The sequence below is a fragment of the Plectropomus leopardus genome, chromosome 16 (genome assembly GCF_026936395.1).
Source record: "Plectropomus leopardus strain MGB_pleo_1.0 chromosome 16, ASM2693639v1, whole genome shotgun sequence".
Taxonomy (NCBI): domain Eukaryota; kingdom Metazoa; phylum Chordata; class Actinopteri; order Perciformes; family Serranidae; genus Plectropomus; species Plectropomus leopardus.
The window spans coordinates 21,864,346-21,888,517 of record NC_142191.1 but is presented as its reverse complement, the minus strand read 5'-3'; the positions used below and the strand labels follow the sequence as shown (position 1 = coordinate 21,888,517).

At 38.2% G+C, this 24,172-nt stretch overlaps 3 protein-coding genes across 15 annotated transcripts in view; 1 reads left to right on the top strand and 2 right to left on the bottom strand.

Moving 5' to 3' along the window:
• The window catches only part of dtnba (dystrobrevin, beta a), a 34,391-nt gene extending 31,673 nt beyond the window's left edge, over positions 1-2,718 (bottom strand). For all 12 annotated transcript variants that reach the window (XR_015779047.1, XR_015779049.1, XR_015779048.1 and 9 more), the window contains exon 1: positions 2,468-2,718. The gene's annotated coding sequence lies outside the window, so the exon portion shown is untranslated. The remainder of the gene's footprint in view (positions 1-2,467) is intronic.
• Positions 2,719-5,782: 3,064 nt separating this feature from the next.
• LOC121955398 (toll-like receptor 5) lies at positions 5,783-8,670 on the top strand. The gene is made up of 2 exons (XM_042503338.2): positions 5,783-5,937; positions 6,133-8,670. The coding sequence occupies exons 1-2, from the start codon at positions 5,890-5,892 to the stop codon at positions 8,014-8,016; spliced, it is 1,932 nt and encodes a 643-aa protein (XP_042359272.2). The 5' UTR covers positions 5,783-5,889; the 3' UTR covers positions 8,017-8,670.
• A 2,947-nt stretch (positions 8,671-11,617) lies between these two features.
• kif3ca (kinesin family member 3Ca) overlaps positions 11,618-24,172 on the bottom strand; it is a 50,029-nt gene continuing 37,474 nt past the window's right edge. The window contains exons 4-10 of one of the 2 annotated variants that reach the window (XM_042503323.2): positions 22,836-22,937; positions 22,021-22,143; positions 20,327-20,445; positions 18,707-18,823; positions 18,289-18,397; positions 17,347-17,492; positions 11,618-15,055 (exon numbers count right to left, since the gene is read on the bottom strand). In XM_042503323.2, the coding sequence (XP_042359257.2) occupies positions 14,968-15,055; positions 17,347-17,492; positions 18,289-18,397; positions 18,707-18,823; positions 20,327-20,445; positions 22,021-22,143; positions 22,836-22,937 (804 nt within the window). In that variant the 3' untranslated portion in view covers positions 11,618-14,967. The remainder of the gene's footprint in view (positions 15,056-17,346; positions 17,493-18,288; positions 18,398-18,706; positions 18,824-20,326; positions 20,446-22,020; positions 22,144-22,835; positions 22,938-24,172) is intronic. The other variant, XM_088089735.1, reaches the window with a different exon arrangement.

Below are 24,172 nucleotides of genomic sequence, written 5' to 3'. Positions count from 1 at the left end.
TCAACTCTTCATTACAATCCTCTCAATCAATGTCTGAGAAGACCTCTTTGCCCAACTGCTATTTTGCAAGCAATCAGAGGCATCACACACACCAAACAGTAAATGAGTAGAGGGCTCTGAGGTCCATCCAACTGCTCCTACATGCAAAATGAGGAATACTTAAATTTCACTATAATTTAGCTCTCGAGAAATTATATAAACTCAAGGCTGGATAGGAACGACTGTTCTGCTAATCATAGGTTTCACCCCCACCGCTATTATCTCCCCACCCACAGTGGAGACAGTAACACAATTCAGCACTACTGTAAATCAACTAAACAACTAAAATCTTTCCATGTGGAGACACTGAGACGAAATGTTTTAAAGTTGAGGCGGGTGTGAAGACACTATAAAGGGTGCATGTACATTTTAAGAAATATTAAGCTTGTCAAAACTTGTTTTGGGAAAAGACAGGATAAATATTTACATATTTTTAAACCTGGTCATCATGTGCAAGTTGGTGGGAAAAGTGGGAGGGTTAATTCTTGTTTTGCGCTCTCATTTTGCCCTGTTAAAGATGTAAACCAATCGCCCGCTGCTCAATTAAAGTACACAGTCTATATCTGTCAGGGAAAAAGTAGAGATCCTCAGGGGGCACTTTGGGATACAGACCGTCGGTTACTGTCATCCCTCTGACTGTACACATGCTTAAAAATACACTAATTGTGTTTTTTGGCCCGGGGTTTTGGTTTTTTCACTACAATATGTTTCCATCACAGCCTGTATTTGCACTGTTAGTTAATCAACTTGACCATTTTTTGACTGTTTGATAGTTAGCTGCCGATGAAGCAAAGAAATGAAAAGTTGCTTGGTTGATCATCAGTGTACTTTTTAAACTGTTAAAAAAAAATCAGTCGCTAATAGAGCAAATAATTATATTTTGAATATTAATTGGGATATAAAAAGCATCATGTAATATGGAATCTGTTTTTTGAGTTACAGTAGAAAAACAACAACAATCATTTTTAATATCAAAACCAGATTTTTCCTGGCACTTCAGAAACAGAACTGTTTATTTTGTTTCTATTTGTTTTGTATGAGGACACCCCAGAAGATGGGTCACTTAGGTACAGCACCATCACTGTTCAAAGAAAAAAAAACACTTAATTATGTGAGTTTTAATGAATAAATAAATTCAAATAACAACATTTTTAAAAAATACATAAATAAATAAAAATCAAGGGAATTTCTCTGGCATTTCTACTGTTTTTGCTGTATCCAAAACATACTGCGTACCATGACACCACTGTACCATGTCGAACCGGACCATTAATTTTCTGAACCATTATACCCCTGCATTTGAGAGCCCAAATTTTAGGGATGAGATATTTCACAGGGGAGAGAAAAATGCAGAGAATTATAGAGTTTAGATAATTTATGCACTAGAGCCTGACAATAAACCGGAGTACCACAGTATGTATCAGTATATAAAATCTGAGGTACAGAAATGCATAATATGTTTACAGTTTTTTATTTTCCTGTCTTGTCTTAGACCGTTTTAGTATTTGCACTTTATATATGCTCTAAGGGCATTTTTGTGTGTAGAGGTGGGGGGTGGTGCTGTAAAATTCTGATAGATCTCTTGCAGAAAGCTGTCTCCAATAACACCCTTTGGCAGGTTGTGGTGTGATAATTCATATCAGTTGAGCCCATGAGTCAGATGCAATGATTTTAGACTGCTGATGATCCATTAAAGAGTATTATGATTTATTAAGTCATTTACGTTTCACCCAATCGGTCATTTTAAATGATTATCAGCCCTGACATGACATCCTCATTATAACATTCTTACCAATTAAATTGCATCTGTTTCAATTCAGCTAGCTGCATTTTAATTGCACGCACGTGGAATTTATCATCAATGTGAATTACTTATAGTGAGCCGAATTTTACAGGGGACACAGACGATTTATAAAAAGTCTTATTCTACATAGTTTGTGTGTTTGCGGATATGTGAGGTAACGCTAACGTAAAACAGACAGATTTTTGACTGGATTTCGGTTCCTCCCATAGAGAAATACTGCGTAGAAGCAAAACACCAATAGCAGTTTTGATTTGAAAAGTGGGCATGACTTAATACAACACTCAAGACAGAGAGGGACACCGCGTTAGACATTTTTTGAACTACAATACTTCATCGGTCTTTGGTGGACACTTTGAGTTGCCATGAATTTCAAACCGACTTGAGTCAAAGCTCATTTTAGTTCTGCCTACTTCTGGGAAACTGTGTGACATCTGAGCGGCCATATTGCAGAAAAGTTTAACTCCCTGTTCACCTTGTTCCACCGAATGAATGTGTTCTTGAACTCACTAAACTCGGAAAAAACTTTACATTAAAAGTCAGACTTACATCAACTAAAACCTTAAACTTGTGTCTTTGTGACTTTACTTAATCTTTTAACGGACTGTAAAACGGGGGTCTACTCACCGGGACTATTTTCGGCAGGTATTCGTGGTCAAATACCAACATCAACACTGAAACGTGTGGCACTGCTTAAACCCAGTTTCTTCACTCTCGAAATATCCGCTTCCTCTTTTTGTCGTGTTTTGAGGCTTCCTCCTTTTTGGTTTATCGTCCCAGTCCCGTTATTTATTTCCGTAGCGAAGCATGTTTGACAACCTCCATACCCACCAGTCGCTGCTGCTGTACCGGTTGCTGCTGTGATGAAGTGTACTATTTTTGAAAGAAAGTCACTCCTCTCTCCGGTCCGTACTGCCCCCTCCCCCGGTGACGGTGTGCCGCTGACACAAAACCAACTAATTACTCTCTCAGCGTTCAGTTATACAGTTTTAATCTAGTTTTTTTATCACAAATAACTTCCCTTTCATGCCGAAAAAGATGGAGAATATTTCACCTACGTTGTCAGCTGCTTTGACCGTTACAACTTCTAACGGTTAACGTTCTATTTTATACGTCATAAACCGTTACTTACGGAAATGTTATGCTAGCAGGCTAACTGAATAAATATAAATGGATATTTTAGGTGCCGTTTAAATTTGGTGAACCTGGAAAGTATTGAAGTACATTTAGGAAACTTAGTGCTGTTAAACTTGTCATTTTTAAGTTGCAACAAGTTGGCAACATTCAGTAAATATAGTAAAACTTTTATGTAGGCCTAAATTTAACAATTTGATATAAAGTTAACAGATATTGGGATTAATAGTTATATTTAGGCCTTAAATTTATTTTTTTTAAAAGTAAAATTAACTGGTAGGATTTCACCGTTTAGCCTTCACATCCATCACATTTAATAAAATATTTAGGCTTCTCCTGCAGAGTAACTAAGTACATTTACTCATACATGTGTTTTGTGAGTATTTTCTGATACTGTAGCTATTGTATCGAGATGTTTTTGAATGGCAGTATCTTATCAATGCATGGATGTCAAGAATCTTTTTTAAAGTAAGCTAAATACATTGTTAAAAATACAAGTTAAACATTTGACAGCCCACTTTGATAATATCATAAATTGTTTGGGGGTTTTTCAGTCCACTAGATAAAATTTGCTGACATAAAAATGACATGAAGTGATCAAAAACTTTATCTAATTAGATAAAACAGCTGGTCATTAGGTTTTCTTCAGGGGACATAAGCAGTTCTAAGTAAAAGGTAATTTAAGGTGAATTGTGTAAGATGTAGGGGGATTTAGAGGCATCTACAGGAAATGATTGCAGTGGAAAATTCTCCCAGTTCAGGAGGTTTTTACCAGGAGCTGAATTATCTGCAGAGGCCTCTTCCTCTCCAAAACAAACAGATCCAGTGATTTAAACTGGAAAAAAGCTCAATAAAGCAGTTTCACATTACAAATCACTGTATTTCGGACACTAACTGTTGCAGATGGGCTTCCTATTGTGGCCAATGCAAGAACTCAAATGGCCCTATTGGGAGCCAGTGTTTGTCCATTCTGGGCATCTGTAAAATGAGGACCAGCTCTGCGATATAAACAACTCATTCTAAGGTAACAAAAACACAACAATTCTTAATTTCAGGTGATTAAACTTAAACATACTTATTATATTATATTCCATTTCTGCCAACATTCCCCTAAATCCTACACACTGGATCTTTCAAAGGAGAAGCTGTAACGTTATTGTCACAATGTCAGTCAACATCTGTCTCTCTTTCTCTCTGTATTGTATTTGACAAACCTTCATTCTCCAGAGGTAGTGAAATTCAGCAGCCCTGTGTGACTAAACCACACACACTGCTGTACTTTGCAGTGTGTCAGGCGGTTTACAATGAAAATAAAACACACACTGAATTATAAAAGCTACCTAATTAAGACAGAGCAGTTTCCCAAACAGAACTGATTACATGCTTCAACCTATAACTAGTCGTCTTGGTTGGGTATTTACCAAACTTGTCTGACTATCAACAGGAAGAGAGAGTTATTCAACAAAAGTAAAGCAGTGGCAAATCTTGACATCTGAAAGAGGAAGAGGGTTTATTTTTTATAAAATTGTGTAAAATATATGCAACACATTAAATAATGTGCTCATTTCCCCAAAAACCTATCTGTGAACAAGTGTGTAGAAATATGTTCACTGTGGTTATTTCATCAATTGCATTAATGTGATAAAATTTGAGATGAGGCCATTGTGAAAAAGCTGTATATCTCCTATGTTACGATTACTGACACGGAAATGATACTAATGCAGCCTTTCTTAAAGTCAGAGAAGCACTGAGTAACATATTAACAAATAATAAATAATAGATAATGATCAAAATAGTCCTCCTGAAAATATCAACAAATGCATTCACGATAAATACATTCTCGTTCTCATTTACTTATTTCTTGTCAAAACACAATGGCGGATCTTCCAAAGGCAACATAGGTGGCTGCCCCACAAATAATTGAACATGGGGGAGATTACGTGGAGAGAATTAGTTTATGAGAAAATGGAAACAATCCAGGGAGCAGTGCGACAGAAAAAAAGGGGAAAAAGAAGAAGACAAAATTTACTCATTTTCTTACACCGCAGTATTTCATTGTTTGTTTTTTTTAATCATTAATATTGTTATCTAAGTTCTTTATTTATGTGTAATAAATATAATAAATCTAAAAGAGAGTAGACTAATAATTATTTTTAAGCAGGATAAGTGTGTGTGTGTGTGTGTGTGTGTGTGTGTCTGTGTCTGTGTGTGTGTGTGTGTGTGCGCGCGTGTTGGGGGGGATGCACCAGGATGCCAAATTTCAGTCCAGCACTGTTAAATCATGCTAAAGGACACTAAAGCAGCATCACCAATTGAGTCTCCACACGCCCAAACACTTAAAACCAAAGAAATTACCATGTTTCCAACACATGTGATTTATATAGATTTTTACATCAGAATTTTGTAACTGGTATTGTTTGGCAGAAATTCGTTTTTGAAGGGTAATAGCAACAGGTAGGCTATTAGACTAATGGTAAAGTTGCTGACAGATATAAGTAACTCTTATCTGATAGAAAACTGTCCACTGAAATCCATTTAATTGATATTGTAAAGCATCTATTAAACCTCAAATACTATGTTGGCAACAAAAATCAAGGTACAGCTAACACAACGCAAACCTGGCAACATCACTTTTTTGAAAAGCAGCCAATGTACAATCTTAACCCACAACAACAACACAGAGTACAAACTTGCAAGTGTACTTCCCTCCCTCATGCAATTCGGGAGAAAAAAAGGGAAATCCCATCCAGCGTCACGTTTACGTTGCAGGATCAATGCAACACTCCACACAAGTGACGCAAACACTCAGAGATAAAAACGCTGCCGACAGAAATCTCTGCACATTAAAGCTCTGACTCTCACATTGCAGAGATCTATCATCAAGAGTTGGATTTCCTCCGGTGAGCAGCGTGAAGATGTGGAAGCTGGGTCTTCAGCTGGTTGTCCTCTGTGTTTTCCTGCAGGTAAACATACAACACACAGAAATGTAAATTAAAATGGCACAGTGTTTATACTGCAACTAAATAGTAATTAGCCCATAAAATTATTTCTGGGCAATTTTATTTATGTTTTTATTTTAGGGTTGCACCCAAAAGGACACCATAATATAAAATTACATTAAAAAAAATATCTTACATTTTCTAAATGTCCTCTTTCAGGTGCCCGGCTGTTTTCCATCATGTCTCATTGTGGGCTCTGTAGCCAACTGTGGCTACAAGAACCTCCGCTGGGTTCCTCGCCTCCCTCCAAGCATTACCCACCTGTACCTGGAGGGGAACCGCATCAGTGAGGTCAACTCTACCTCCCTGTCGGGCCTGGAGGAGCTGCAGGAGCTGGACCTTGGACAACAGTTTGTGCGTCTTGCGATCAGGAACAACTCCTTCAATGAGCAAAAACGCCTTAGGAGGCTCGTGCTCGGCAACAACGTCGGCCTTCGGCTGGAGCCGCAGGCTTTTGTAGGACTGTCAGGTTTGCAGGAACTCTTCATGGAGCGATGTTCGCTCACAGAGTCCATATTGGAGGACAACTATCTGGAGCCACTGTCCTCCTTAGAGACTCTTGACCTCTTTGGGAACAAGATATCAAGACTCCAGCCTTCAATGTTCTTTGTAAACATTACTAATTTAAAAGTTTTGAACCTCAAGCTGAACGATATTGACAAAATATGCGAGTCCGATCTGGTTGGTTTCCAGGGAAAGCACTTTGAGGTCCTGAACTTGGACTCTGTTTACATGAAGGCCATGTTTAAAAAACGCGACTGGCAGAAATGTGGGAATCCTTTCAGGGGAATGTCCTTTGAGACACTCAACCTGTCCAATAATGGGTTTAGTGTGAGTAAATTTAAGCAGTTTTTCACAGCCATTAGAGGGACTAAGATTTCCCATCTCAAAGTGTCTGGACACATGGGCAAAGGATTTTCATTCACTAACCTCGCTGATCCAGACCGCAGCACGTTAAAAGGCCTAAATGACAGCTCAGTCCACACTCTGGATCTGTCGAAAAACAAGATATTTGCACTGCAAGAGGGTTTTTTTAGTGAGTTAAAAGAAGTCGCAGTCATTGATGTTTCCCAGAACAGTGTGAACCAGATACACAGAAATGCCTTCGAAGGCCTTGAGGGACATTTAGAAAAGCTCAATCTGTCACACAACCTGCTGGGGGAAATCCACTCTCACACGTTTGCTTTTCTGACAAACCTGCAGGTGTTAGACTTGTCTTATAATCACATTGGTGTTCTGGCTTTCGGCTCATTCAGTGGACTTCCCAAATTAAAAGCATTACATCTAACAGGAAATGCTTTGCGAGACATTGGCTTCACTGCATTACTCCCCAGCTTAGATTATCTCCTGTTGAATGACAACAAGCTGACAACCTTGTCTGTGAGCACAATCCATAGGCTTGCCGGTAGTGTTTCCTATTTGAATGTTCAGGACAACAGATTAACAAACCTCAAGGATATTTACACCTTTGTGAATCTTCTGGATCGCCTCCAGCATCTCTACTATGGAGGAAACCCAATCAAGTGGTGCAATCACGGTTTGCAGTTTGGATTCATCGATGATAACAATGTCACAACCCTGGATCTTCACAGCAGTTCCCTGCAGTCTGTCTGGTCTCAGGGAACATGCCTGAAAATGTTTGACAATTTTGGACATGTGATTATTCTTAATTTGAGCCACAACGCGCTGAAGTCTTTACCTCAGCGCATTTTCAAGGGTCTCACCTCAGTGGTGGAGATGGACCTCTCATCCAACAGCTTGACTTACCTCCAGCCTGATGTTTTACCCAAAAGTCTCAGAGTCCTCAACCTCGCCAACAACTTCATAGCCTCCCCTGACCCAGCAGTTTTTCGCTCTCTTAATTCCCTCGATCTGAAAATGAATCGATTTCACTGTGATGCAAACCTGAAGAGCTTCCTGACATGGATGACCCAGACGAACGTGACTTTCCTGAGTCCTGTTAAGGAGTTTAAGTGTGAATTTCCCTCTGGTTTCTATAACGTTCCTCTGTTAGATTTCTCTGCTGAGGTCACACAGCAGTAATTAGCAACTCAAAGAGAGAACTAGGGATGCACGATATCAGATTTTTTACAATATCCAATATGCCGATATATAACAATTCATCAGGCCAACACCAATATTGATAAATCCACTTTTTTCTCCACCCAGTGTTAGTGATCTTCAAGTCTCTTCTGTAGTGGAATTAAAATCATATTATGCATACTTTAATTGTGATGGTGGACCGCCAGATGAAGATTCAATGCTTTTCAGTGTATCTAATATTCATGTATTGTGCAAAATAAGAAAAATACTTCATCTTAGGGTTGATGTTACACACGTTCACTTTGTCAATAAAAAATCAGAATATTGGTTTGCGATATCGAAATCAATATGTTGGCAAATTTAAAGCCAATATCTGCTGGTACCAGTGACATGCCGATATCATTGTGCATCCCTAGAGAAAACAGGACAAATAATGTACAGAAAGAAAAAATAAACACCTAGATAATCATATGGAATTAAACACAAGTGTCATGTAATGCTGATTTTTTAAAAGTGTTTTTATAAGTGTTAGATAATAATATTTGAGGGGAAAAAATCAAAATTGTAAAATAAATAAATACAAACGTCATTTGAAATTTGTAATTTCCATGATTCAGTGAAGTGAAATAATAAAGGAAATATTTTTTTACTTTACCTGCTGGGACTGTATCTTTTAACAGATGTACTATAACGCTGATATCAATGAGTGATATAATTTTGAAGACATCCTCTGCACGAGTGATCATGAAATCATTGTATTTCCATGTGAGCATCAAAATTTCTTTCAGAAACAAAAAGATGAGAAAACAAATCAAATTGTTTTCATTATTTCAGGGGTTGAAGAAAGATTCGGTAACACAGGAGGTTACGTTTTGTTGATACTGTGTTAAGTGCTCAAATTTTTTACTGAGTAAAAGTTGCAACACTACAGTGTATAAATATACAGTTACAAGTTAAAGTCCTTCACTCAAAAGTGTACTTAAGTAAGTACAAAAGTATTAGTATGGAAATATAGCCTTTTTAAAGTACATCAAATCAGATGCTCTAATTAAGCAGAATGGAGCTTATGCCAGCTAACACTGGGCGAGTGATGAGGCGCAGCCTGGACTGGTCGCCAGACTATCAGGGGTGTCCAACATTACCTGATCGCAACCTCACTTGCCCCCTAACAGTGTGAGAACCGCTGAAGTACTGAGAATCTTTACAGTGAGCATAAAAAGTGTGTGTGTCTCTCAGTGTACCAGCAGGTGGAGCTGCAGAATAATCCTCCAAACCATTGGTGCTTTTTAGCTATTAAGAAAAAAAAGAAGACTTTTCCAATCCATGCTGGGAGAAAATCCACCCCCCTAACAACCCCAATGACTAAAAAAAAAGCAGGTGTAGAAACTAAATGAATACAATGAACGACCTTTGATAAAATTAGACTCGAAAAACACTGAGCCAGTGTTCATCTAGGTTGAAATCTTGAGGCCGTCGCACATTTTGATACTTGATCAAATCATTCAGTGGCCTCCATGTGGACACATACACATTTGTGTTTGTCTTTTCTTTCAATTTGTTACCAACTTTGATTCAGAGGTCAATCTAACCTCCCACTATGACTGCACTTTAACACATCTTTAAGTTGTAGCAACACATTCATTCATAATTCATCATGTAAAGTCTGCATTAGATTTACGGTGACAGTTGTTAATCTAACACTACAGGTTTGTCAGTACAACGTTTTCACTCTGTGCGACCGAAATACATTTCTTCTGTCCCCATAAATGGCAGCCAGAGTTCATGTTAAACCTGCACAGTAAAGAGGATTTTCACCATTTAGAAGCAGCGGATGTAAACAGATCGATTGTTCAAATATGATTAATAATGTATTAATTGCTTCTCATAACTACAACAACCACAATAATACATTCGCAAGGTGAGAGGTGACAACAACTGTGACAATAAAATTGGTAAAAAATAGTGATTTATCCGCATTTCTGTCCAACGTATCAGAAAGTTGGGATCCTAAACACATAGATCTGGCAATTTGAAAAGTTTATATAAGAACAAACTCAAGACCCCGAGTTGTCAGTATCTCCTCACCTGGCCCTCACCTGCAAAATGTCACAAGCTGCAACAATTAATTGACTATTGATTGGAGATGAAGAGCAGCTGGGAGCACTAGGTGGAGGTGATGAGGCTGATGAGTGGCCGAGGGGGGGTCAAAGTGGAAAAAATCCCACAGCAGCAGGGGAGAGGCAGAGCAGATTGTGACACTTTGGGTTGTGGACAAAACAAGACATTTGAGGGCATGATTTGGGGCCTTGGGAAACACTGATGGACATTTTTTAACATTTGATCTGATATTTTAGAAATCAAACAACATTAATTAATCGAGAAAAATAAATCAACAGATTAAGTGACAATTCAATAATTGTTAGATGCAAAGGAACCCTACTGCAAAGATACACAAAATAACTACAAAAGGGCCATAAAAATGAACAAAAAAGACACAAAATTAGCTCAATAAGACACAGAGCAACAACAGGGAGAGACACAAAATCACAAAAGGATGTAAAACTATAGAGACACACAAAACACTGACAAAAGAAGAAAAAACAGCACAAAAGCTTTGTTTTAATGGGCCTCTGCATGCCTGTGCCCAGATACTTGTTGTCTCATCATCCATAATTGGTAGATGAACTATAATTTACATCGAAACTGAAAATGAGTTTTGAGCAGGTTCGGAAGCTGTGTGATCCTCGTCTTACAGCAGATGGCAGCATCAGCTCAGCTAGTAACCACTGAGTAATGGCCTCAGTGCTGCTTTGCAACTGAATGGCTAAAACAATACTAAGCAGACTTTTCCCAGCTGGGACAAAGTGTGCAGCAATGCAGCACTTTGCACTGCCTCTGATAAAATACAGAAAGACCCTATATCCAATAAAATGAAACAGCAAAGTGCAACAAAATGATGGATGGTTAGAGAAATAAACAGGTCTGAACAGTGTTGAGTGGAGTTTAACAGAGTAAACATTAACAGCGTTATGTTCAATGTCAGTGAGGTGTTTTGATGAACACAGCATCTTTATTTTAATATCCAAGGCAGGATTCTGTTAATATTTCCATTTTTCTCCTAGTAAACATTTATGGATGTTATTGTTCACTGTTGTTTATCATCTCATGTTAACTTGGAGTGCAGCTGAATTAATAATGTGTCCTAACTTTTGGCCCTATGATCAATTACATAACTAAATTAAAGACACTACAGGACAAATGAATGTGTCGACCACCAATGCATACTCACTTCATGACAAAATATATTTTCAAATACTAATCAGTGCAATTATATCTATCTATCTATCTATCTATCTATCTATCTATCTATCTCTCTCTCTATATATATATAGCAGCATTTATTGATTTTATGATGTGATTTTGTATTGTATCATAAATGTTGCACGTAATGTGTGCCAAAGGAGAACAGCTCCCATGAAGCTAACAGGGATGTTAATGAAATGAAATTAGATCAAACATTATTGCTCTTGAGGGTGATCTCTTCCACACACAATAACCTGAGACAAATATTTAACTATTGATCAGAGACATTTAAACATGATTGATCGACCAGCAGCCCCCTGTGACAGTGTCTTTATTTGTTTTTTTATTTTTTTGTCAGCCAGCGACGAGCTCAGCTCAACCGGCCCACCATGTTACATATACATATAGATACACAACCTCCCCCTCCATCCCGACACACTTCACTGGCAGGTTACCATGGAAACAGGCTCAGTATCCACCTCCTCCACAGTCACTTCCTGATTGTCTTTGGATCCCTGCATCCGTCCGTCCATCCCCCTCCTCTTCCATCGGCATCCTCTCTGCTCCCCCGCCCCCACAGCCCTCACACACACATTTATACAATATTTTACAGCCCTGACAGACAGGAAACATACATGGATATTTTACTGACTAATATGACAAAATGGTTATGAATGAGCACATTTAAAGGACAACAGAGTGTAAAACCCTGCTGTTTCCTAAATTATTAAAGCAAATCATGTTGCAACACTGTCTGCTCTCAAATTTTAGATAATAATTCATGACAGTTTGAGGCAGCAGAGATAACCGATGCTGCATTACACAGCTGTTTTCAGCAATCTCTCCATTTTTTTGCTCAATTATCAATATGTTAATGTCTTTTTCTAATGAAAGCTCTCCTGAAATTTGGCTTGTTAAACCCTCTCGTGCTTAAAAACTATTTCAAATAAATGCACAATATCTCTATTTGGGCTAATCTTTCACTTCACTAAAGGTACAGTGGCACATAATTTAACCTCCATTGCACAAGTTTTCATGAAGCCTCAGAGCATTTCATGTCACATTTTTTTCTTTATAACAAACTGGGTCAATTGTGTGCCCAAATAGCGATGACTAAACACATAAAATCCTCGGTGCACATCTGAAAACGGTTGAGACAGGGAAGGAAGTAGGTTAACACAGATTTAAAATTCAATGAATTCAGCATCTGACTGTAATTTGCACCACAGCAAGAATTTTTGCCATTTTAACCCTTTTCTCAATTTCGTTTCTATTACTGACTGATAATGTAGCCATGTATTGTACCATATAAACATAATGTCTAGGAGACAGGGTTGTAATTTCCAGTAGGCAGCTGTGTTTTATGAGAATGAGTGTGAATATACCTTTTTTTCATCAAAATGTCAACATTTTCTGGCTCCAGCTTCTCATATATTAGGATTTGTGGCTTTTCTTTGTTTTGTATCAAACTTTTTAGGTTTTGGAGTGTTGGTTGGACAAAAAAAGCCAGTTTAAGATGGCATCTTGGTCTCTATGGAGTTGACAGATATTCTTTTTTTTACATTTTCTAAATTAAATAATTGTCGGTAAATGTATCCATTTTTGCAGCCCTAGAACAGGTAACATTGTATCCCTTTAAAATGATCCAGAACCGATGTCTTCGTGAACATTTTAGATTTCCAAAGCAGATTTCTGACTTATTATGGGATATTATCAATGATATATTTTCATGTCTGGGTCTTGAACACTTTGTACATAAAGGGGGATGTCATTTATCAAGTATTAAAATTAAAAAAAGGTTAAAAAAAACAAAACAAATCTGCAGCACATTGGTAATAAATTTGTGTATACACTATTAAAGGACTGCTCTGTGCTCTCTTACATCTGTCAGGGGGGTTCAGCTGCAACTGGATCTGTGTCATGAATAATACAGTGATAATTAGTCAGTCTGACCCCCACTGTCTGCTGCTTTTAACCTCTAGCAAGTAAACGAACTCAGTGACACTAAACTGTACACACCTGACTGCAGACTGCTGTCTAAACAACCAGCCACTGAGCTACACTTCAGCTTCAAGTCGACCTTTCAGCAGGTGTGTTTTGCTGTAACGTATTAAAATCTGCAGTATGCTCAAAACCTGTAGCTGCTGCTGGAATGAAGCTCTAGTCTTTATCATCGTCAGATCAGAAACATCCTGATATCAGACTTAAATATTGTTCAATTAAAGCAACACTTCACTCGCAAAATTATCATTTGTATATCAGTTACTCACCCTGCGTTATGTTGTATTTAAAAAGAAAACTTGGCTTTTCTTGTATGCCTCCACGGTGAACGCAGAATCCAAAAATGAAGACAATTATTGATCAATTGAGTTACAGGGGGCCACAGAAAAACTACTTTAAAAAAAAAATCTGTATAAAGCACGAGTTATGTGAGAGTTTTGAGATGTTTTTTTCAGTGTCACTGTTGTTAAAGATGAACTCCTTTTCATCAAAAATGTTTGATGTTTTTGGATTCGTTGTTCACTGTAGGCATGCAAGAAAAACATTTCTTCACGGATTATACGTTACAGGATGAGTGATTGATGTACAAATGATCAGTTTTATCGGTGAAGTATGCATTTAAATAAACTGCAGGTAATCGGTGAGTGTTTGACCATGTTTTTAAGTATTTTAAGTGTCATTATCACTCCAATTTCTTTTTTTTCTTTTTTTTGAGTATTCAACAATTGTTTAATCTAATCTCCAGAAAAAGCCAAAACGTGACCATGAGTTATGGTTCGTAATAAACAGTGGACATTGAAGAGTTCAATTTAAGTTAAATTTTTGACTAGAACAATTTTTGTCCTGATTGCTGATTTTGATTGCCATGTGTGTTTTCCAATAAAAAAATAAATAAAATCACAGTAATATGACTTTTGGAAGTATGACATGCCTCACTGTTATTATTTTTAATTCAGTTATCGGCAGATTTTGCTTTTTAAATCAGACACTGTGGAGGAATAATGAGACAGCAGGTGTGATAAAGGTCATCATTCAGGTTTCAGAGCACCTCATCTGACCAACAACAAACGTCCTGTGTTACATCAATATTTTCTACTGTCTTCATTCTTTTCTTATCCAACAGTCTCCACTTTTCCAAACCTGCCCCCTTAAACCCCCCATACAGGAAATATGTACACTGATATCTTACAGGGGATTCAAGCAGTTTGTGAGCAGACACACACAAACAGGCAATCATACAGCCCTGTAAACACACACACACACACACACACACACACACACACACACACACACACACACACACACACACACACACACACACACACACTGTGTGCACCCTTTAAAGGATGATCCGTGGTTCAAACATGCAAAAGAAAAAGGGGTTCAGGTGAGTCTTTACAGCTGTAGAACAGGAAGAAAAGGTGTTTCCGAGGTTCATCAGGTCATTTAGTTTCCCGTTCTGTATGTCACTTCTTCATCAGCGTCTTTAAAATGTAGTCTATCACCTGTCAGGATTCGGCACAGGTGGAGGTGTTTGTGTCCCAGCTGCAGAAGTCTTTCAGAGGATCACTGGCCAAAACAGAAAGAGGAAGTGGAAGAATAAAATAAATAACAATTAAAAAAAAAAAAATCCTCTTCACTAAAGCTTTACTGCGCCGTCATGGGTGTGGCAGTGTGACATGCTGCCAAGGAAACATTGGAAGAAGAGGAAGTGATGGATTTTGGGGTCTGGCACCTGCAAAAAAGCCAAGAAGTAGAAATTAAAGTTAAAATATGGATAATGTATTATCTCCACCTTTGCATATAGTTTAGATACAGGTTAATGAGATCATCCAGTAACACCGAGATTACAAACTGCTGAGGAAATGACAGATAAACCATCAGATTAGGACCGCCCACAGAGGGTGTGTCTAATCCCGAATAATCTCATTTAGAGATGCATTGACACTAAACCATTTACACCAGTCACATACAGGCCAGTGAAGCCGGTCTCTCACAAACAAAATACAGTTTTATTTCTATCAGTGGAAACATAATGCAAGAATTGATAAAAAAAAAGGTTAATACCAATATGTACATTTACATTTCTAAGTAGTAGTAGTAGTAGTAAAAAATATCAGATTATAATGGCTTTAACCCTTTGAAACCCAAGTGACCGAATTTCTTTCAAGAAAATCAGAAAAAGGCAATTTACAACTCTACAAGAAATGACAGCAGAAACTAGCAAGACATTTGTTAGTTAGTTTTTCAGGTCAGTCAGAAGTCATCTTACTTAAATTAAACCTTTGTAACAAGTAAACAGGCTTGATTTCTTTCAAAAACATATTAAGACGGCAATGAACACCTGACAAGAAATGACCCAAAATTAGAAAAAAATCATTTGTAGACAGTTTTCTAATGATTCTCTTTCTCTTCTTTTCTTTTAGGTAATTTTCACATCATTTTTTGTCATCTTTTACTAATTTCTTGCAAGTCACTGGCTTCCATTTTTTGCATGTTTTGGAAAGAAATCAAATCAATTTTTACGGGGTTCAAAGGTTTTAAAAACCTGTAAAGGGTGTCTGAATGCAGCACACAAAAGCTGGTGTCGATCCAGGTTTCAAAGGTTTAAACTAGCCCAACCAATACTGAATTTTTGATGACAATACCAACATCAATAATTGAGGGTTAACAAAAACAGGCAACAATAACTCGGATGATATTTACCTTTTTTTACAAAAACTCTTTGATAAGGATCACTTATCGTGTTAAATGATTGTCATCATACTGAGCAGAACATGAAGTCGTTGAAATGGGATTAAACTGGCCACAATGGCAAATGTGTGTATATGGTGACACATCAGTCAGATGACCCAGAGCAGAATGAAAGTGAGGATAAAGCAGGGTGTGCCACTGTGGTATGATGAAGGGGGTGGAGACAGTTTTAAAACTGATTAATCATTTGACTCTCAAAAATCACAAATCTACAATTACAGAAATCACTTCTATAACATTATGTTTAATGTTCTTTAGAAACATGTAGGCCTTGTTGTGTGTCATTACGATAAACAGCTGAATTTGTTGAGTTATAGAGAGGTAAACAATACCTCTTAACATTTAAAATTTTAACTGTGGTAGCAGTGAAGTTGAGTGAGATGTAGAGAAAGAGTACTTCGTGCTCCCTGTACACATAATATCGTTTAAGGAAGCTTCCTTCAACAAAAGGTGCACATGCACATTTAAAGTGATTACTTTCCCAAACAAAAGACACAAAGAAGGACTGAAAAAGAAAAATCACGCGTACATGCGTGTTGACTCATGAGAGAAAACATTAAAGAGAAAAGTTGATCTACAAGAGAATGAATATCATGCAGCTGTGCAGAACGCCTGAGAGACTCGCCGCATTGTTTTCCATTAGATTTTGATACTTGTATTGTCACCTGCTGCCTGAATTTTTCTGTTTTTATTTACATAAATAAAAACATTTCCAACATCAATTGGTGCATTTAAATTCACTAGAATGCAAAAAATGAAGTGTCTGACAGTAAAATTTCCCAGGAGAGGAGTCTCAGACCCCCTGCTTAGTACTGTGTGTGTCCCTCCCCCGCTTCTGAAACAAAATCCACGCTCTTAAACACATGACACAAGAGCAGTGAGTTCAGCAAAACAGCTGAACTGTGCCAGATTTAATTAATATGCCCTAGATTGTGCTGCATCAGTGGACGAGAATGGTTGAGCGTAAAGTTGGTGGGCCAATGGCCCCTGCCCTTACTTCCTGTCCCCTATCCCACCCTTGCTTTGACCACACCGATCTTCAAACTTGGCCTTTATTCTGATTTTAATCAAACATCTGTAAAATTTTGTGACTGCATCTTCCACAGTTGTTATGTTATCATATTGACAAAATCTGTCCACAGACAGACAGACAGACAGACATACAGACAGACAGAACCAGGCCCTGACAAAATATCTCAAAACTGCTTCAGTGGTACTGTCAGCTATAACAGGTGTCTCCAGAACCACAGTTTACAACGATGACATGCTCACCAGGATCGAGACTTGCGGACGCCTCTGTCCTTGGTGGGCGAGTTGTCCACAGAGTGGCTTTGGTTCGGCTCCGCCTCTGCTGATCGATCCAGTGAGGCGGTGTTTGGAGGGGTCATGTCAAGCTCCAGAAACATGATGTTCTCAGCCTGCACACACATTCATTTGTCCATTCAAAGACATTTGTCACGAATCACAAAAAGACAGCAGAAATGCGCGCAAGAATTCAGTTTAAACTGGTGTCACATACAAAGCTTTGCACGCTGTGGTGTAAAGTATAGAAGTGAACTTTTAACCCCTTCCTGTCCTAAAAGCACCCTCAGGGTTCCTGGTCTGGGTCCTTAAGCTATTCGGTTTAAAAGAAGGGGAATAAATCTTTCTCTCCACGACTCCACTTTGATTCAGGTCGGTTAACAGTTTTTGTTTCTAATTCTCGTCTGAGATGTTGTATAATTTATCACCGCTGTCTAACCTGCTTACGGCTTACTGCTGCTTCTGTCCTCTCATTATTGTTCTCACTTTGTAACTCTATGTCAGCAAATCCTCCACAAATAATTATTATTCACTAAAACATTTTTGTTAGAGTAGAGTAGAATATTTTTCAATAGATGTTTTATTAATATTATATGTTGTTGCACATTCTTGGTGAAGATGCAAAAATTACTTTATTTTTGCCCTAAAGCGCTAAAATGACTTTATGGTTGAAAAGTGGGTAAGACAGCAGCAGGTTTCTCTTTAACAGTCAAAAGCTTAAGAGCTAGATTTTTGGTGGAGCTCTCCTTTAATGATCTCCATCAGCACATCAGCAGTGTTTGGTATTTCCTGATGGTACATCGTGCATTTTTATTAACCACAGCTGATAACCACATGCAGTCAGACAGACACACACACACACACACACACACACACACACACACACACACACACACACACACACACCCCTACCCTGTATCTGGAATGAGGTCCCATCGCTATGGCAACCCTGGCGTACTGGCTGATTGGTCGTTTATATCCGACTGCAGATGCCGGCCTTTTCTTCATCTGTGAAGATTTACTGAATAAAGAAAGAGAGAGGGGAGCGATCAGTGAGAAATCAGTCGTGAAAAAGGCCAAAATTCAGCTCGTCAACGAAAGGTCCAAGATCTGGGTCTCTTTCCAGGTGTGAACGACACCACATCAACACTTTAAAAGTGTCTGTTGTAACAGAAGGGGAGGATGAAGAACTGAGTGCAAGTGACAACAGAAAGCGAGAAGGTCAAAGGTTTGCGAACTGTGACTGCAATTAAAGATGTTTTTGAGTCCATTGTTTACACCCAATGGCCCAAATGGGAATAACATCCCAACGTGTAAAACCCACACTGACCTTTCAGCAGGGACAAGAGGCTGAAACTTCCACTGGTCCTCATCGGGGTCAAAGGTCAGTCTGTTCATGATCTTATTCTTCTCCTCTGGAGGGATGAAGTTCTCTATGATCAGATATCTGCAAGTTCACAACACACAGAGGTTACAAATATCAGTCTGGAGAGTAACACAGTATCTGGATTTTTGATTGTTTTTCCCTCTCAGTTTTGTCTTTTTTTTGTCCGTTTGGTCATAAATAAATTGATCCTATTTTGCATTTGATTTTGCAGCCTTCTCTAGTTCTTTTTTTCCAGGCCTACTTCATCTGCAGTTTATAATGGAAAGATTTATTAAAGAATGTTTTTACCTTGAGATAATTAACATTCATATAGTTGACAATTTTGTCCAAAGCAATGAACCAATGAGGAACAAACTGAGCCACAATTTGTGAGACAGAAGTTGTTTTTTGTTTTTTTTTTACGTAACTTTTAAGTTCATTTTGAAAAGAGACTTTATACATATAAAGTAGAGAAACTGTACAATACCTGTGAAAACAAAAATCTATTTTGAAAAGGCACAATGCATTTAAGAAGCATAAAGTGATCCGCCATCCCAGAGTTTCCAAAACTGACGCTGAAGGGTTACCCAGAGCATGATAGTTTGACATACAGGGCCTCCGACCAAGTGTTGACATTTGACAAATGGGATATTAAAACGTGTTGTGAAAATCTGGCTCTGGGTTCATTCATGGATATAGGAAGTTAAGGTACCAGTTAACAGAATTGGTTTGTTTCATGTTTTAATGTTGGTATGCCTTGTATGTCAATCAGAGATCGGTTCACTCTGACATCTTAGAGATATCACTGTGTATTGTCTATCTTATTATTACTAATCTGGCTGAATTTATGCAACGTCATCCAGCGAGGCCCTGTGGTGGTAGTGACTTAGTAACATATTTCAACTGTTTTCCTGGGAGTCACCACAGTGCGAGTTAAAACAGCTGAGAGTTTAAATCCTGTCTCACAGTACAGTGTACTGTGTTTTAGGGTCTGATAAGCGCTCAAACTTGTGGTTTTGTTCATCAAATTGGACTTCCTGGATTTTATTTGTCATTGCTACAATGTTAAAGGACTGTTTTTGGTTTCATTTTGTGTTTGTGCATGTGTAGGGTACTAGCAGGTGAGGCACGTTAATCGAAAACATCAGCCAACATCAAAATATGAAGAAGCATATCTTCCAATTAAGTTTGCGAGTTTACTATACTTAATGTGTTTTGTGTCTGAGGAGAAGCTGTAGAAAAAGTTCACAAAAAAATTCCAAACTTCTGAGAAACAAAAAAAAAAACATATCATTCATGTTTTTCTCGTTTTGGTATTCATTTTCTTTACTACTTGTATGCATGCACATAATGTTATGCTTGCAAAAAATGCTAATAAATGAGGCCTTGTTGAGTTGTTGTATGATACTGTGTGTTTCAGAAATTCATGTATCTGACCTTCAAGTTCCCATTTTTATTCAGGATTTCAACAGTGTTTGCAATAATGTCATCTCTACGAAGCGTGTTCGTATCTGATGAGTTTGCTGAACCATTCAGGCATATTTGCTGATTGTGCCGACTCCTCTGCGTGTTTGTCGGACTCACTTGAACTTCAGCTCTCTGGTGAGCTCGTTCTGAGTTTGTTCCAGCTCCTGTCGGCTCCTCACGTGCTCGTCGTTCACGTCCTGGATCTCCGCTTTGATGCACTGAAGCTTGGCATACAGCTGCGAGGAGAAAGCAAGAGAGAGAGGCAGACAAAAAGAGAGGGTGAGAAGGAGAGATGTTGCCCAGTGCAGTGTAGTCGCTGATGAAGTGTAGCTTGGTTGCCCATAGCAACAGCACTGGAGGCACTGGTGTCAGGAGAAATGGGCAGCCAATAGGAGTGTGGTAACACGGCAGCCCTCTCTCGCTCTCTCTCTCATTCCTCCTCTCTCCTCCTGCGCTCCTGAGCTTTCACACTGTTCATGCTTTAAACAAGTAGGCTAATCCTGACTTTAGCCCTGGCGTAGTTAGTCTGAAAGATGACACTGCAGTCCACATTCATTCGCTCGCAGCTTAAACTTGGGACTTTGAGGATACAAAAAATGCTCAACATAAAACTAAAATGTGGCCTGCACAAAAGATCCAGTGCACAAGGGTGACTTAAGGATACTAAAGGATATTTCTCTCATATTGACTCTCTCCTTAAGTTCAGACTGTGCAAAACCTGAAAGAAAACATGAATGCAACTGTTCCCCAAGCGTTGCTGTGAGAAGATGATTTTGTCTATAAAATTAAAGTTTGTACTTAACACAAAGGGTTAATTTCAGAGTTGATACAGATAGCTACAGTGTAGGTTTTAATTTAGGGTTTAGTGACGGTTGGATCATACATTATCGGGCTACATTGTGACATGCACGGACCCACAGGACACCGCTCCATAGCACTATTTGAGGTAAAAAAAAACTCCGCAGGGTGGCTTTATGTTGTTTTCACTCACAACAATCTTCTTTAGCATTAAAAACACAATCAAGCCAACCACCGGCTTAAGAAGTGCTCCCTGACTCTCCCTTCCAAGTGCAAAAAAATCCAGCAGTAACAAGAGCCCTCTGAGCTCTGAAATCAAAGTGTGAATATTTCTAATATTTATCATCCTTTTTTTTGCGTCCATGAGACGGCACCATGCAGCGAGAGAAGGGTCCATGGCACACGTCAGGTCATCAAGACAGCAAAGGTCAACACAGGATCATTAATCACATTGTCATCCACACACACACTCGGGGTTAGTCCTGCTGGCTGTGCAACGGATTGGGAAGTGAGTAGAGCAGGGGGGAGGGAGGGTCCAGAATGTTGTTTCAGGGTTGTTTCAGGGTTGTTTCAGGGTTTGCACTGAGGGATTTAGGTGTGAGTTATTGGGAGCAATTTGAAAAGGAGGATAAAACGGATTGAGAAGGTTAGCATGTAAAGCGTGAACAGGCCCAAAAAAAGAAAGTGACGATAAGTAGTGACGGAGGGAGGGGAAAGGTCCAGGACGGCAGGACAAACCTTGAGGTACTGAGATTTAAGTGTGTGTCCAGAGTGAGCGTGTGTCCAAGGCGGGGGGTCATTAGGATCCAGGACAAAGAGGGGTATAAAGAGGGATATAGTGACATTAGGAACAAAAAAGGAAGAAGTGCGTGCATGTAAAAATATATTTGTATGCCTGGTAAAAAAAAAAAAGTGTGCATTTGGTGCGTGTATAAATGAGCGTGTATGTGTTTTTGTGTACACATTATTCTTTTCTGACTTTACATGCAGCTGTGCGAGTGGTGTCTGTGTACCTTCTTGAGTTTCTTGGTCTTGGCTTCTACTTCCTGCTGCAGAGAGGTGAACGTCTCTCTCAGCTCCAAAGTCTCTTCGTCCTGGACCAACATCTGCTGCTGTATCTCCCGCTCATTGCGTGTCTGAAAGCATTAATAAAATGTCACCGTTCTGCTTTTTTTGGTTACTTAACCTTTTTTTTTCTTGTGATGGTTCAGACAGTTTTTAAGTATTTAAACATTTGAACTTCTTTCAAAAACATGGGGGAAAAGGCAATGAGAGACATGGCAAAAACACAAGTCCTGCAAATTGCAAGAAATTAGTAGAAGTTTTTTTAAGTTTTTTTACAGGGAAAAAGGAAGGAAAAAATAAGCAACTATGTTTCTAATGATTCTAATTATATACTTTTAGTTATTTTACAGAATTCTCACAATTTTTAAGCAGTTTTTTCAGGTCACTTTTTTTTTACTGCTCACTTAAATGTTATTCTACAAAAGTTTCTGAAAGAAATAAGCTATTTTGCACAGGTTTTACAGGGTTAAGTAGTTGTCAAGATTAACAATTTTAAAAGCAGGCTTACTGTGGTAGTGGGGGGTAGTAAGTATATATTGAGCAGCAGTGTTATGTAGGAACAAAATGTAATAAAATGTAGTAAATTAAAGTAAAAAAAGCCTGATGCTGGCATAACTTGCTGGCATCCAAATACAACATCCTTATCCTCACTCTTCAACGAGCCATTATTTTTCAGGAGTTTCTAACAGTAAAAGTGCAGTCTGTAGTCATGTAAAAGGATGAATTTTGGGCTTTTTTTTAATCTATAAACACACACGTTTACCTGCTCGGCAATCTCTTGTCTCTTCATCTCCAGCATCTTCTGCTGCTCGTTGGTGTGATCGATGATGTTCTTACCACCAACCAGCAGCTTGCTCTCCATCGCCTGAGAAAAAAAAATTTAAAAGAATATTTGGATTCATGTTTATCATGGAGAGCTGTATTTGTATTTGCTTTAAACTTTGGCTGATTATATTAAGATCAAGATCCAGTTACAAAAATGTCCTGTGGCTGGCATTAATAACTGACGGAAACAAAACTAGAAAATGTATCTAATAATACACAAGGACGAAGATTGTGTGTCTTTCTTAAGGTCAAACTAAATTCATTTAAGACATCAAAGAAGGACATCTAACAGCTGAGTCGCTGTGTCTTGGTCCCTGTCTGTCTGTGTGTGTGTGTGTGTGTGTGTGTTGGAGCTGCAGTCAGTTCAGACATTGTGCTGATGAGGCAGACGGAGCTGGAAGTGGGCAGCTTAACATCCATGATGACACCATCGCACAACAAGCTGAGCTCAGCTGCAGCGTTGTAACGCTTCAGACTTCAGACATGAATCACATCCAAAGTGTCTGATAATCATTCTGTTCTAGACTGGAATATCTTTAAAACTATTAAATGGATTGCAATGAAATTTCATACAGACATTTATGGTCCACAGAGGATGGATCCGACTGACTTTGGTGATCTCTTGACTTTTCTAGTGCCACCAGCAGGTCAAACTTTTCCTATGCTGAGATGATGCTAATATCAATAAGAATCAAACAAATTTTCTAGTGATAATTGTCAACAGATTATATTTGGCAAAATCACTTAAAAAATTATTTCAAGTTTGAAAAAAAAGGTGCAATAAGAGCAGTATGTTCCTGTGTGCATAATGCATCTTTTCAAAAAATCCCCCATACCCGTTTAATATTGTATTTTAATTTTTCATGTATCTATTTTTTTTCAAATGTTATTATTTTTCTCTAAATCTATTTTATTTTATTTGATATGTGCTTGTTTGGTTATCATTTTCGTTGCTGTAGTTGTCTTTTGCTTGTTTTTTTTATGCACATATATGCAGTAATGTTCATCTGTGCATGTCTTTTCAAGATAAAGCTCATTATAAAATTAGGATGATAAAGAAAGAAGCACTTAGCACATGTATAAAGTTATTGTTAACATCAGATTAATGTCGTCTAAACATTTCCTATAATTAAAACAACAAGCACTGTGTAACGTTTTTGAGTTTTGCTCTCTCTGAATGCTTTCTAGTTATTATTCTTACCTTTTAAAAGGAAAATCTGCCCTGCATATTTTACAATGTGTGTGTTTGATGACTCTGAAGAAAAATTATTATCA

What these genes read in the sequence shown, in the direction of transcription:
- LOC121955398 (XM_042503338.2), top strand. Translation starts at nt 5,890, where the DNA reads ATGTGGAAGCTGGGTCTTCAGCTGGTTGTCCTCTGTGTTTTCCTGCAG. An exon ending in TCCTCTGTGTTTTCCTGCAG is followed by an intron (nt 5,938 to 6,132) that starts GTAAACATACAA and finishes GTCCTCTTTCAG; the next exon opens with GTGCCCGGCTGTTTTCCATC.